The following is a 14,950-nucleotide window of genomic DNA, read 5'->3' on the forward strand; positions in this document are numbered from 1 at the left end:
AATAAATCAAGGAAATGTCAATTAATTTTTACCAATTGTATTAAAATCAAGGCAGAAAAAGGTTACAGTTTACAGCTCTGGTCTCTCCAGTCTGTGACGCATTCACAAACCCGGAAGAGCCCCGATGTCCCGCCTCATTACTCATTTATAGGGTCCTAGACTCCTCCTTCGCAGAAGGGGAGCTCAACCTGTCAGTGTATGAGGGGGCGTGACTAAGTGTGATCTCAATGGATCTTATGTGGTTCTGATGTGTTAGGAAATATGAGACGGTGCTTCAAAAGCCTTTCTACGTGATGGGGCAAGCAGATTAAACTCTTTTCTTTGACAGACATTGAATCCCAGGGAGACTCTTGTTAGAGTTGCTGGCCCAGTCAGAACCGGGTCATAATTTCATTATAATCCTGTCTCTGAGCAGATCAAAACCATAGGACCAGTCTAAAAATATCTAACAGTACCTCACTTATTTTTCCAAGTTATGCTCACAACATGCACAGACGGATGTACAGATGGATGTACGGATGGATGTACGGATGGTGGGGATTTCCAATTCCCTCTTTGCTACATGAAGAGGGACAAAATAATGTCCAATTATACACCACCACCAATCCTTGTCCAAATACAGAAAAAGCTACAAGTTGGTGAATAATTTGGCTTGAGTGTGGTTCATACAGTATCATGCTTGAAAGATTTATTGAACGGATTACTGATGCTTTTTGTGTTGCACATTTCAAGCCTATCTGAGGTTCTTGTTCCAGTTTGAGGTGGTATCTTACTGAACTGCAACTGCTGGGAACCAGTTGGCAAACAGCATTCGTGAGGAAATCTTCTATCCATCCATCCATTTTCTTTACCCGCTTATTCCATTTTGGGTCACGGGGGTCGCTGGTGCCCATGTCCAGCAATCACTGTGCGAGGGGCGGGGTACACCCTGGACGGGTCGCAAGTCCATCACAGGGCCACATAGAGACAAACGAGACAAACAACCATTCACTCTCTCACTCACACCTAGGGACAATTTAGAGTTACCAATCAGCCTAACATGCATGTTTTTGGTCTGTGGGAGGAAACCGGAGCACCCGGAGAAAACCCACGCATGCACGGAGAGAACATGCAAACTCCACCCAGAAAGGCCCCTGGACCGGGGTTTGAACCAAGGACCTGCTCGCTGAGAGGCAGCAGCTCTACCAGTTGCGCCACCGTGCTGCCCAGGAAATCTTCTAAATGTTCTCAATTTCTTTGCAGTCTAGTTACTTGAGTTTGGTTCAAGCCTCGGTACCAACAACATCAAAAATGTGGGTGGGGTAGGTGAAGCACCCACACCCGCCCCCACCTTCATTCGCCCCACTCTGGGCCCTTGAGCAAGTCCCTTAACCCCCATCTGCTCCTAAACAGGTCTCTCTTGAAAATGAGTTCTCGTGGCTCAATGAGGCTACCTGTATAAATAAAGGGTAATAAAATAAAATAAAATAAAATAAAACACATTAAAAAAAATTATGCAGCAAATATTCACTCTAAATAGTTGTAATTTGTTGTGGTTATATTAAGCAGATTTCAGTTTTTCCATAGATTTCTCTAACCTGTCTCAAGAATGTCGGAGCTGTATTTTGACACCTACCCTGGAGCTGAACAGAAAACATGTTATAATAATCCAAGTCCAATAAATAATAATTTTTCAAAAACTTGTCCAAATCGTCATCATCATTTCAAACTGGTGTACAAAGATTAAATTTGAAACACAGGAGTGGCTTCTTTGCTCGGCACAAAGCAGGCCAAGATGAGTACAGTGCGGGCAGAGGTTGGCAACTAAATAAAGTTTATAGCCTACAGTGTCGCAAACTTTGAACAAGGAAATAAGTAGCAATTTCTAAAGAATGGTCACTCAAAATGCAACTGCTTGCCGGTTGCAAACACTCATAACGTCATAAAATTGCAACTACAAATTCACCTTTTTCTTACAACTGAAGCCAACTGGTGTCCAACAGTCACAGCCCAGTAAGATGCTGGCTTTATAGATTTGTTCAAACTCTAAAACAGGTCCATGGATATCGGTGATTCAAAGGTCACAGAATCATGGTGACATTCCAAAAAGGCCTTTTTTTTAAACGCCATACTTTAATCCTACCTTCCTCATTCATAAGGCATTCAATAAAATTGTCCGAGCATGTTTACAGTTCTGTTTTCAAGCTTTTGATTGACAGCTGTTTTATATGTTGTGCTGGTCTTTCTGTGTGGGGATTGCATGTTCTTCCTTTGCATTTATGATATCGTACATGCATATACTGATAGATGATTACTGATATATGCATATATGTTCATTGTCTACTGTTATATGTCCATTGTTGTCTGTACTTTATATGTTCTGTCTGGAACAGGTCCCTCTTGTAAATGAGTCCCCGTGGCTCAATGAGGCTAGCCTGTATAAATAAAAGTTCAATGAATGAAAAGTATCTTGTTTTCTATGCACAGTCCAAAAACGAGGGTTAGGCAACTGGTCATTCCAAACTGACTTCAGGTCATCTGTTTGTCAGACTGTCTTTAGCTCGTTCAGGAGTTTGGTCACGGGGGCAGCAGCTTAATCACGGAGGCCCGGATATCTCTTTTCAAGGCCACTTCTTCTGGGAGGACTCCCAAGGCGTTCACAGGCCAGACGAGTGCGTCCTGGGTCTTCCCTGGGGTCTCCTAATAGCTAGACATGACTGTAACACTTCCCTAGGGAGGCGTCCAGGTGGCATAAATCTCTCCACTTTGGTCTTGTCTGACCACCAAACATTGTTCCTGAAATTCTATAGTAGTTTTCTTTTTGATGAAACTTTGAAAATAGGATGACATGTTAAAAATAATCTAATTAGAGAAGAGGCTTTGTCTTGGCAACACTTCCAAACAAACTTGTTTGGTCTTTTTTAAATCTCATAAAATTTACCAGGGTCCAAAGAGTCATAGATAGAAGCTTTAACAAGGGTCATAGTTTTCACTCTGTTCTAGGTTTTAACCTTTAGAACCCACATTGTTACTGTGTGTTTACAGTGTTAGCACATAGCACAGCTAAGCTAACTACTGTAGCGGTGTGCTAAATCACAAACAGAGCAGTTCCAGCACACCTACAGTTATACTCTGACATTGTTTAGCAAAATAACTTAAATATTTTTTGTTTACCGGAATAAAAGTGATCGGAGCAGATTCTTGACGTCTTCCAGGGCGGTTGATGGTTCCAAACCAGACTCGACAACATTCTGCGCTCAGCTCCTCCGTTTGAGGTCCTTCACGTTTCCTGATTTTTGGGATTAAGTGAAAACTGCACTTTGCAGAACCGTCTGGTTTGAACATCCTCTAACCCAGCACGAAACAACAACTGCAATTTACTCAAAGAAAAAAATAATCTCAATGAACTTACTCTGCACATATTGAGTCTGCAGCTACAGCCTGCCTACAAAGATGGAGATTAGCGCCAGATGTTACGTCACATAAGAACTATGTATTAGTTAAATAAACAATTTCACAGTGTGTAACACCAAGTGTTGTTTATCTGAAGTTGTAATAATCTACTATGAAGACCAAGAGACCAAAGGATTGATTTTATATATTCTGACTTCAGGACTTTTATTTAAAAGGGTGAAGTTTCTGTGTTGTGCTGATCACATAACAAATGAACTGTTTTAGCTTCAAATATTTACAGAAAAGAAAAAAAAAAAAAAAACTGAACCAAATGTTTTTAATGACCTTATTTTATTTTGTTTAAAAATCACAGGTGGTTTATAATAATACAAATCCATTTTATGTCAACTATGTCAAAGCACGTTTCAATACTTTTCAAAGTAACAGCACAAGTAGGGCAGAAAATCACAGATTCAACCAAAAATCTTTCCCTCAAACAACCCAAACTTTAGTTCAAGAGAAAATTTGAATATGTGAACTATGTGACCAGCCGAGGCATGTTTTACCACTGAAAGTTGACGTCACTTCTTCACTGCGAGAGAAAAACTTCTCCAATCCAGAGGTATGATAAACGTCTTTTAGAGTGAAGATCACGGGGACATGGAGGCCATATGGATAGCACTTTCTGACTGGATGGTCAACAAAGCATTTTTCCAGACAGTTTTCCACTGGTTGGATGAAAAGAATAGATGCTGGAAGAGTGTGGTGTTCAGGTCGACCAGAAGTTGGCCCTGGAGAAGAAAATAAGGTTCAATAAGTACAGAGCTTGGCGCCGGACTGTGGATAACAGATGAGAGAGAGAAAAAAGAAGGGCTGGATTTAGTAGAACAGAGATGATGAGAGGTGACAAATGTTGGATTCAACTAAATGACAAATAAATGCGTCATTCATTTTTATGAGCCAATATTTTAACCACAATAACTCAAGATGACAGAAACAATTAAACAGCATTTCTGAAACAATGCGGCCCACTGACTGTCCCAAGTTTAAATATTGTTCACAGTTCCTACAAAGAATAAAAGACAGATCTGACTCACAGTATCAAATATACATTATGATTTTGACCATGTGCCGTTGTGTCCCTGGGCAAGACACTTAACCCCGAGTTGCTCCCGGTGGGACTGGATGGCGCCTTGCATGGCAGCCTACCGCCACCGGTGTATGAATGTGCGTGTGAATGGGTGGATGGCTGGTACTGTAAAGCGCCTTGGGGCCCCTCATAGGGGGCTGGAAGGCGCTATAGAAGTAAGCTCCATTTACCATTTACCATTTACCATTTTACAGAACTCATAACTCAGAATTCAGAATTCATAACTTACATGCCCCTACACTTGTCACTAAAACCAGTAGTGGGTGGTCTAATTACATAATGGCACAAATAAAAGCAGATGTGTACCCAAAAAAAGAACCTGTACAATCCAACGGTCTTTATAGCTTCACATCAAGAAAAACAAACACATTGCATGCAGATACCTACAGTACACAGCGTCTTTGAGAAGTATTCACCGCCTTGCATGGCTTATGCTTTTTTTGACTAAAGTTTGTCAAGATTTATTACAAACTAAAGTCAAGATTTAATCTGAGATTTCTTTAACAGCATCTTTGTTTCTTCTCCAGTCTCCCATAAAGCTAAGACTGTGAAGAATCCAGTCAGCCCTGTGAAATGTTACTACTCAGACTCAAACGTGAGAGCATCCGAGCTACAAAGTGTCTGATTTAGTTTATTTCATCCATTTTATTTACTCCCTGTAATTTTAATGTGAAATGTTGGCAGCGGTTTACGTTGAGGGTTTTTTAAGCTCTTGTGATGACTTTTAGTTCAATTGTTTTCATTAGAAACAGTAAAAGAGTCATTTGAAAAATGTTTAAAAAGACAGCAAGTTAAAAAATAATTAAAACCCGAGATGTCTGTTGGTTTGGGTGGATGAAGATAAATGGAGAAAAAAATCATTTGAACTTTCTGCATGAATATTTTGACAATAATAATAAAACATACCAAATTAATTTGTTTTCTTTAAAAAATATTGAAAAAAAAAAGGTTTGGCCTTTGATAAGGTTTTTAATTTTGGCCTCTTGTTTTAAAACATTTGACCCCCCTGAGTTCAAAGTTTGCACAGCTTTCAAAAAGAAATATTTCTTGAATGTTATGATAAAAAAAACTTGGGTTTTCCATGTGTAGCAAGGAGTTAAATTAAACTGTAAATCTTGTTTTTATTTCTGGTGGCAGGTCATAGTTAAATCACCTTTTCATGACTTACAAACTGCATCTTCAGAATAAAAAATATGGATTACAGGGTAGTTGGCAGGCTTTAATTCCAGAGTTAGTAAAAAAAAAAAAATCCCTATTTGCTGCGCCATAAATTTACTTCAAAAGAAAGCAACTCTTTCCTACCTGACAGGGTTTAGTAGTTGATCATCCTCTTGATTGCATCAAAGCACTTCCACTTGTCTGGGATGTAGAAGGGCTCAAAGATGTGAGGGAAGGGGGTGTCGTAACCACAGACCCTACTTATGGGAGCCTCCAGGTTAAGGAAGCACTCCTCCTACGGGGAAAAATAGGCAAAGATCAGGATAAATACTATCATTACTGGTCAAATGCTTTCAATGTTCAAACATAGATCAATCAAAGAGCAAAAAATAGACTAAACCACCACGGTTACCTCATTTGATCAGAGCAAAAGTTATTAACTTAGATCACCAGAGACCACTTATGACTTTAATATTGATTTTAATAACAGAATGGATATTTATGTTATTCATATGCATGGACACTAAACTTTAATATTCTGAGTGAAGCCTGTTACATACCAATAAAATCATAATGCAATATCCTTTAACCAATGTGCTAAAATCTACGGCAAAGAAACTACATAAATAAATGAACTATGCATGGCAGAGAGCAGCATGCACTGTCCAGCTCCATTTTTCACTGCTGATATACAGGCTGCTGTACCTCAAGTCAGACAAAAACCAGGATAATAATAATAATAATTTATTGAATTTGTACTGCATTTTATACTTTTCAATCTAGTGTTACAAGTAAAACAGCTAGTAAAACAGAGCAAGAACTAGAAACAACAGAATTTAAAAAATACATTTAAACACCATTAAATCTTTCAAATAGTAAGATCTTCAGTCCATTCTTAAAACTGTAATCTGGGGTATCCTTCGTGGTCAGGGAGGGTGTTCTACAGACAAGGTGCAGCAAAGCAAAAGGTCCTGTTGCCCCTGGTGTGCACTTTTGTCCAGAGACAGTGACGCTGGTAGGGATATGTGGAGTGGAGGGATCATGTGGATGTCTGAGCAGTAAACAAGTCTTTGAGGTCGTATGGAGCATTGCTGTGGATGGATTGGTGGGGGAGTGAGGAAACCTTGCATTCAATGAAATGGGAAGCCAGTGGAGAACTTTAAGGATTGGGGTGATGTGTCATGTTTCCTTTGCTTCATCAGGATCTGGCCTACACTGTTCTGTACATATTGACTTTTATGAATGTATTTGGATGGAATTCTGTAAAAAAAAGTGCCTTGCAGTAGTCAAATCTTGAGGAGATGAAATTATCAAAAAGTTTTTTGGCAGCGGAAAAGGAGAGTAATGGGCAGAGTTTGGAGATGTTCTTGAGATGAAAGAAGGAAGTTTTGCAAAGATGTTTGGTGTGAGATTCAAATGTGAAAATCAAATCTTACACCAAGATTTGCCATTGTATAGGAAAGGGGAATGTTGTGGACAGAAAAGATTATGGTAGAGATAGATGATGAGCGACTCTGATGCAGAGTACCAACTAAAATAGTTTGTTTTTGATGTGTTGAATTGGAGAACGTTAACATTCATCCAGGCTTTTACCTCCTCAAGACAGGTGGCGAGAGAGGAGCGCAATGAACCTGCAGACCCTGTTTTGATATAGAGCTGCATGTCATCTGCATAACAATGAAAATAAATCCTGTGGTGAGTGATAATGTGACCGAAGGTGAGAATGTAGAGGGTAAACAGGGTGGGCCCAAAAACTGACCCCTGATGACTATGTGAGTCTGGGATCTTGCTTCCCCAATGGGAGATATACTCAGATTGGTCAGAAAGGTAAGAGCAGAACCATTGAAGAGCTGTCTCTGTCAATCCTGCAGAGTATTGATGCCGGTGGAGGAGGGTGCCTTGATCCACTGTCCAAAGCTGCACTGAAGTCCAGGAGAATCAGTAGGGAGGGAGAACCAGCATCAGCTACCATCAGAAGGTCATTTGTGACCCTGACCAGAGCTGTTTTCATGTTATGAGCTGAATGAAAGCTGGAATGGAATATCTCAAAGACATTATTAGTATTGAGGTGGTCATGTAGACAGGCTGCAACAATTTTTTCCCAACACTTTGGACAGAAATGGAAGCAAGGCGACGGGCCTTTAGTTGACAAGGTGGTCTGGATCAAATGTGAGCTTTTTAAGGAGGGGTATGATATAGAAGTTTTCAAAGTAGGTGGAACACAACCAGTATGGCGGGAAAGGGTTATCCCAAGTGTGATCAAAGGACTGATGAAAGAGATGTTTCTTTTCAGCAGAGCAGTGGGGAAAGATAGAGGGCACAAATGAGGGATTCCATTTGTTTGATAATAGCTGTCACTTCTTGCTGGGAGACTGATGTGAAGCATTGAAGAGGCTGAGTGGTGTGGGTGAAACTGCCAAGTTTGTCAGGGCAGATCGGATGATGGATTTTGGTGTGGAAAAAGTCCATAAAGTTATTGCAGTGCTCTTCAGCCATTTCTGTAAGTGAGGAGGTTGAAGGAGATGGTTTACTGTAGAAAGGAGTTGTTTGGAGTGTTCAGGGCTGTTATTAATTAATGATGGTAAAGTAGTGGTTGGAACGTGCTTCATGGAGGACCTTCATATAGAACCTTTGAAGCTCCCGATAGGCCTGTTTGAGGACAGTGAGTCCAGAGATGACGTATCGTCACTCATGAGTGTGTCCCACTGCTTTCAAGTGTCTCTGCTCATCACAGTACCGGGGAGCTGAACGAGTAAAGCTGACAGACCTAGTTTTAACAGGTGCATGTAGGTCCAGGAGATGACTCAGGGTTTTATTGTAGAAATCCACTGACTCACTAAGTGATGATCAGTGAACACAGTAAGTTGATGCTGAAAATCTGCTGCCATTATATTTGGGTTGATGTTTTTTAGGTTCCTGAAAAAGATTTGGTGCTCTTGCTTTCACTGTTTAGATGGAAAAGGCAGCTCTACAGAAATGGCCTTGTGGTATGAGACACCAAGATTGCGTACAGTTCCATTACTGGCAATATTAAAAAAGTTTCAACAAGATGACTGGGAAAAAAAAGACAAATTTCAACATTTATTTTTTAAATTGTGATTTATGTAATTTGTGTAAAATTAATCCAATCAGCATGAAGTGCAACAGTTTGCAGCGTAAGCTAACAAAGTTTGATCCAATGAAAGACAATGTATTTTAAATAATTGAGGTTAATATCTTCCAGCTACAGGCTCTGTGAGGAATGAAGCTTTCATACAGTTGAAAATAGGGGGTGTGACAATTTAAACATCTGTAGCACAGCCAGTGACTTAACTTGGTAATTTGGGAAGGTGTTTTCCAAGAGCTCTTGCAATTGCCTATTTAAAGAATTGCAGACAACTAGTTGCTCAGTTGCTTCGTGAAGTGGTGCTCCATTTTTTGTGGAATATTTTAACCACCACCTCGTGTGACTATTAAAAGGGGGTTAAGGAGACGTTTTAAACCTAGGGTTAGCTATAACACCAGGAAATGACATTCAGCCTTAATGTCACAGTCTTTTCTTTGATATAGCATTCGGGGCTTTTCTCTGAATGGATGATGGACCCGGTGCCTCAGGACCGGCAGCCTGCTCCACCCAGTTAATTAAATGTGATTAGCTTTAATCAAAGTGAGATGACTGGCCCCCTGCTCTTTACTGCTTTGTTTGCTCCTTCCTTGTGGATATAAATGTACTTGAGACAGGTTCAACTCAAACAGGTTGCGACACATCCTGACAACAACCACTGTATTATGATGATATAAAAAGACAATCTTGGCGTTATTTTTCTTTAAGTTTGCTTAAGCACATTTAATCTTGTGCTGACAAATGTCCATAGCCTTAGGGTCTATGAATGGTATTTAAACTTAGCTGTGGACCTGAAAAATGAAATTGAGGAGGTGAGGACAAAAAGGCCGATGTGTTTTAAAAAGTGAAGGTACTGTACTTCATTTGCTGCAGAAGACATGCCTGTTTTGTTTGTGCTTGCAAATGTCTCAATAGCTAACACAAATACAGGCTTCTTCAGGTATAAAAAAAAGCCCATCAAAGTACAAGTCAAGTCAAATTAATCAGAAGATTGACTCCATCCCTGTTTTGAAGCTCATTTAAACATCACTAATGCAAACGCCTCCAATCTTTGCCAGCGTCTAGAATGCACTTGAACAAATTAAGTTTGATGCAAAGCTCTTTCACTTTAGGAGGATTTTGTCATGTTGGGTCAAGTTTGACACAATCAAAGTTTTTTCCCCCATAGATTAACTTGTGTGAAGGGAATGCAACAAAAATAAGAGCATTCTTTTAATCTCATCTTGTGTCGGTTTATTAATGGAGATGATACTGTGACATCTTGTGCATCCGATTCCCACAACCTATTTTCTGCATGCAGACGAACTCTCAGACGGCACTATAGAGTTTTTTCTCTCGTCTGGATGAGATCTGTAATCTCCTCTAAATAAATTTACTGGAAGTGGGAGGAAAGTACAGTAGTCTGACTGTCTGCCACCAAAGCTGGACAAGGAATGGTCACACAACTCAGATTTCATTCAAATCATTGTTTAGCTTTTGGGAAGTGCATCATTATGTGTAATATAGTTAAATGTCAGAATAAAAATATGTTAACATGGGAGTTGAAAAAGGTTTGTGCCCTCCAGTGGTGCAGAGTTTAAAAATATTCCCTAGCGGAGGCTTAAAATCGCTGTGATGATTTTGTGTCTCACACCAAAAAGTCAGTTTGTCAGAAACACCCACAGATTGGGGTTTGCATTTAGACAGGGCGGGCTAGAAGCCAGTATCACAGTCTACATTATTCATGCGTTTTGATTTCAGCTGGGAGCAGGCAGAAACAAGTTTTAAACCATGTCTGTTAAGATCTTTCAGTCATGTTCAACTTTAAACCAACAAATTACTTATACTGTGAGTGATAGTACAATATTTATTTTGAACTCATTTTAAAATTTCTGTGATTAAAGCTCTGGGTTTCTAATATTGGACATTTAAGCAAGACTCAACCCTGGAAAGGTCATCAGGTCATGCCATGTCAGGTCAGGTCATGTCATCTGGAAACCGTCCAGATGAACTGACTTACCTTTGTTGATTTTTTACCTGGATAATTGAGCATGAACTTTGATGAAACTCATAACCCTTCTTTCTCCAGGTGTTCCCTTCTAAGGCTGATCCCTGGTCTATGAACAACCCTTTTAAAAATCAGGAATATGTATCATCCATTCAGATTTATTATGTCTCAAACTTGTCCTGAACGCAGACAAAACCAAAAGGATGATGTTTTCAACCAAGAAGTCGGTCCCAGCAGTCCTTCCCTAGATTTTATCTTCAAATGGTGTCCCTATTGAGTTTGTCATATCCTACAAATACTTGGGCATCTTGGTCAATACGCATCTCTCTTTTAAGCTATATGTGGAAAACTTGGAAAGGAAACTGAAAGTTAAACTGTTTTTTTTTGTTGTTGTTTTTTTTCAGAAATAGATCCTATTTAACTCTGAATGCTAAACACCTTGTAACTGTGACTTTCCTTCCCTCCACTGATTATGGAGACATTATTTACATGAACGCTCCTACAAGAACCCTGCAGATGTTGGATGCTGTCTATCATGGTGCACTAAGATTCATAACTGGCTGTAACTACGTACCCACCACTGCACCCTGTATTCACTGGTTAACTGGACATCATTAACTTCATGCAGACTCTTCCACTGGTACATTTTAATCTCTAAATCACCTCTTGGGTCTGTTGCCTTCATACATCTCCTCCTACATGTCTCTGCGTGAGTACAGCTACAGCGTGCACTCTCAGGATATTATTACATGCAGTGTCCCCTCAGTGAAAACAACTTGGCAAAAGGGCCTTCTCCTACTCCGCTCCTGTTTCCTGGAATATCTTACAAAAAGATCTGAAGCTCTCGACCTTGACCTCTCTAAGTGGCTTCAAACATCTGTTAAGTTCATGGCAAAAACCAATGCTGACATGTTCTTATTTAGTATTCTACATCTCTTTACAGTGTAGCTGTTTTTGTTTCATTTTTTAAGTTTATTTTTCCCAAGTTATATGCTTTATGATTGTCTACTGTTGTCATTGTTGTCTACTATTGTCATCATTCTTTGCTTAAAACAAGTCTCTCTTGTAAATGAGTCGTTGAGGCTCAATGAGACTAGCCTGTATAAATAAAGGATGAATGTGGAAAAATAATCAGAAATTCTTTATTATAGGAGTCTACAACAAAACCTGTTGTGTCCCTCAAAAATACTTAATAACAAAGTAAAAAAGGAAAAATCCTGTCAATGCTTTATAGTGTCCAGAAAGTGGATTTGATGCCGGTTATTGTGCTGTGTGTTGAGGTGTAATGTGGCTGTTAGTTCAGACTCTTGTTCCATGTTACCACTGGAGAAAAACCTCAAGGCTATTTTAGCAAAACAATGTCAATGTCATTATTTCAAAGACCTAGAATGAGTGAAATTTGATTTTGATCTCTGCAGATAAGCAATCGTGTATTTAAGTGAGTGCCTATAGTGTCCAGGCTTTAGGCCACTGGTAGGATAAACCTGCCTTATCCTCCTTAACCTTCATACTCACTGCTGCCACAATTGTATCCAATTCTAATGTTCTTAAAAAAAGACCTCTTGTATAAATATTGGCCTCTGAGGAGAATTGAGTGTATCCCCTGATGAGAATAACACATTGAGGAGCTACCTAACTTTTACAGAGGGACACACAACCGTAGGCGGTGAGCTGCTTCTCATTCAGATAGACCTGAGAGGGAACAATTAAGCCTGATTCTATTCAGAAGGTATTTATGGAGAAAATGAGGAGTCTTCATCTTTACCACTGTCTGAGCTAGAATGTATACAATACTCTTTGGACCATATGCCAGTGATTTATCATAACTGCAGGAAATGACATACAATACATTAGATTCTGTTAGTTTGATTCTCTCAGACACCCATGCAGTGCACCAATGCAACACAACCCAACTGGTACTAATAAAACAAACAGCAGCCTTCTGCACTTCTAAACAGTTTGCTGTTGTGCTGACACGTGCTGTATTAATTAGCCCTGTTAAGGATATAATAACCACATGCTGTGTTAAGCATGAATTGTTGTAAGATGTTCTTGTGTTCAGAGTGGTTGCTGGTAGGTGAACGGGATGAAGGGGACTGGGGAGTGGGGGGGTACTCAAATAAAAATTTAATAATTGCCAAAAAATTCAAGTACTGGTAGTGTTTTTCTTAAAACGAACATCTCTAATATCTACATGCCTCTCGTTTTACTACTCTGGTGAGCAGTAAAAAGAGGTACAGTATATGTTTTTGAAAAAATTCCTTATTATTTTGTTTAATAAATAATGACATAATGGATTTTTTTGTGTTTTTGTACACTTTAGGTTAGAATAATTTCTGAATCTGATAAAGAGCAGAGGCCTCGTACAAAGTACATTCAAAAACGTGGCGTATGTCCTTTTCCACATTTAAACTTCAAATGTATCAAGAATGAAATGACTATGGAAATGTGAACAGTCCCATGCCAACGTCATGACTGGTAGCATGTTTTTATAGTTAGTGGTCCATCGACGACACATATACTGCAAAACTGTTAATGATGTGAAAACTATTTTTGTGCACATCGGACAGCGGACACACATGAAGCACAAACATCCACATGCATGCAATTAGATGATATAAAAGTAAGCGCAAAGTGGTGCAGAAAATACCTTTAACAACAATGGCTTTAGCCTTAATAAAGGATAGCAAATGGCACAATATGCAGACAGTTTTTAGAGTCAGAGAGGATTTTCTGGCCCACAATGACTACTAGCTCATCAGTTGTTTCAGGCATCCAAGGACAATCCTTTGGAACTGTGCTTGGAGCTGCAGCCAGTCTTAGAGCACAGCACAGCGAGGAGCCGTGCAATGCCCATACACATACACATGCTGACCACACTGGCGTTCTTAGCAACAGGGGCAATCCAGAGGGAACTGGCAGACCAATCGGGATTGTGCCAGTCCACCCAGAGCCGAGCCATGCCAGCTGTGTGAGATGGAATTACCCACTACCGGTAGGTATATAAAATTCACTATGATGCAGTTAAACAGGCCAATATTAAAGTGCAATTTGCGACTGTCAGTTTTCCTAATGTAATCAGAACTAGCGACTGCAAAAGCACCATCACAAGATGAATACATTTATGTTAACAGGAAGCATTGTCATTCACTCAATGTGCAAATTAAATGTGATGTGCTAAAGCAACTAGCCAACATTGTGGCGAGGCGGCCTGGTTCAATGCAAGATTCATTCATTCTAATGAACAGCATGGGTGGGAAGAGATTACAGGCTGGCACGGTGCGGGATGGGTGGCTTCTTGGTGAGTAAATTCATTTAATTGTCCTAATACTGTATGTCTGACCATTTTGTCTTAATTCTGCAGGTGTGCGTTGCTCTGACCCCACAGCATTTACAGCTGCACAAACATCGTCCCACTCATTCTTCTTGCACCTGGCCCTAATGCCAGAGGACAGTGTGCGAAACAGAATGTTTTAACGTGCCTCTACCTCATTTAGAAGCATCTCCAACTCACATTCCATTAAGTTCCTCTTCATCTCAGGTAGACATGTTTTTCAAAAGTGTAGAGAAGAGATTTCTCAGATGCAGGGCAGATTTAAATCTATTTAATGGAAAGTGTGTGAATGGAGGAGTCAGGTGCACCTCATTTGTGACCAATTCCACGTTGATTAGGATATACAAAAGAAGTGTGCTTGTATTCATGCGTGTGCACGGTTTCATACATGTGGATTTATTAGTGCATACGCTGTTTTCTCGATTTATTCATACGCTATTTCAGTAGGAAATCCACACAAGTCTTTGCATATGAGGTCCCAGGTCATTTTGAATATACCTTGATAGGTTAAATCCGAGATTTGAAAGAGTGGACTTTTATCTTTTCATGACTGCACGTCTTACAGGAAACTATTTTTGGCTTTAATATACTAGTGTGGTCTGGGCATCTGGTAAGGATGCTTCCCGGGCGTCTCCTAAGGGAGGTGCTTCGGGCATGTCCAACTGGGAGGAGACCCCGGGGAAGACCCAGGACACGCTGAAGAGAATATGTCTCTCAGTTGGCCTGGGAACAACTTGGGGTCCTCCCAGAAGAGCTGGAAGAGGTGGCTGTGGAAAGAGATGTCTGGGCCTTCCATCTCAAGCTGCTGCCCTCGAGACCCGGCTTCAGAACAAGTGGAAGATGATG

General features: G+C 40.0%; 1 protein-coding gene across 1 annotated transcript in view; it reads right to left on the reverse strand.

Moving 5' to 3' along the window:
* Nucleotides 1-3,734: 3,734 nt before the first annotated feature.
* bckdhb (branched chain keto acid dehydrogenase E1 subunit beta) overlaps nt 3,735-14,950 on the reverse strand; it is an 82,633-nt gene continuing 71,417 nt past the window's right edge. Inside the window, exons 10-11 of the mRNA XM_037677161.1 lie at nt 5,825-5,975; nt 3,735-4,163 (exon numbers count right to left, since the gene is read on the reverse strand). Of these exons, the coding sequence (XP_037533089.1) occupies nt 5,835-5,975 (141 nt within the window). The 3' untranslated portion in view covers nt 3,735-4,163; nt 5,825-5,834. The remainder of the gene's footprint in view (nt 4,164-5,824; nt 5,976-14,950) is intronic.

Source organism: Nematolebias whitei, chromosome 5, assembly GCF_014905685.2.
Source record: "Nematolebias whitei isolate Nwh7 chromosome 5, NemWhi1, whole genome shotgun sequence".
In the NCBI taxonomy this organism is placed as follows: Eukaryota; Metazoa; Chordata; class Actinopteri; order Cyprinodontiformes; family Rivulidae; genus Nematolebias; species Nematolebias whitei.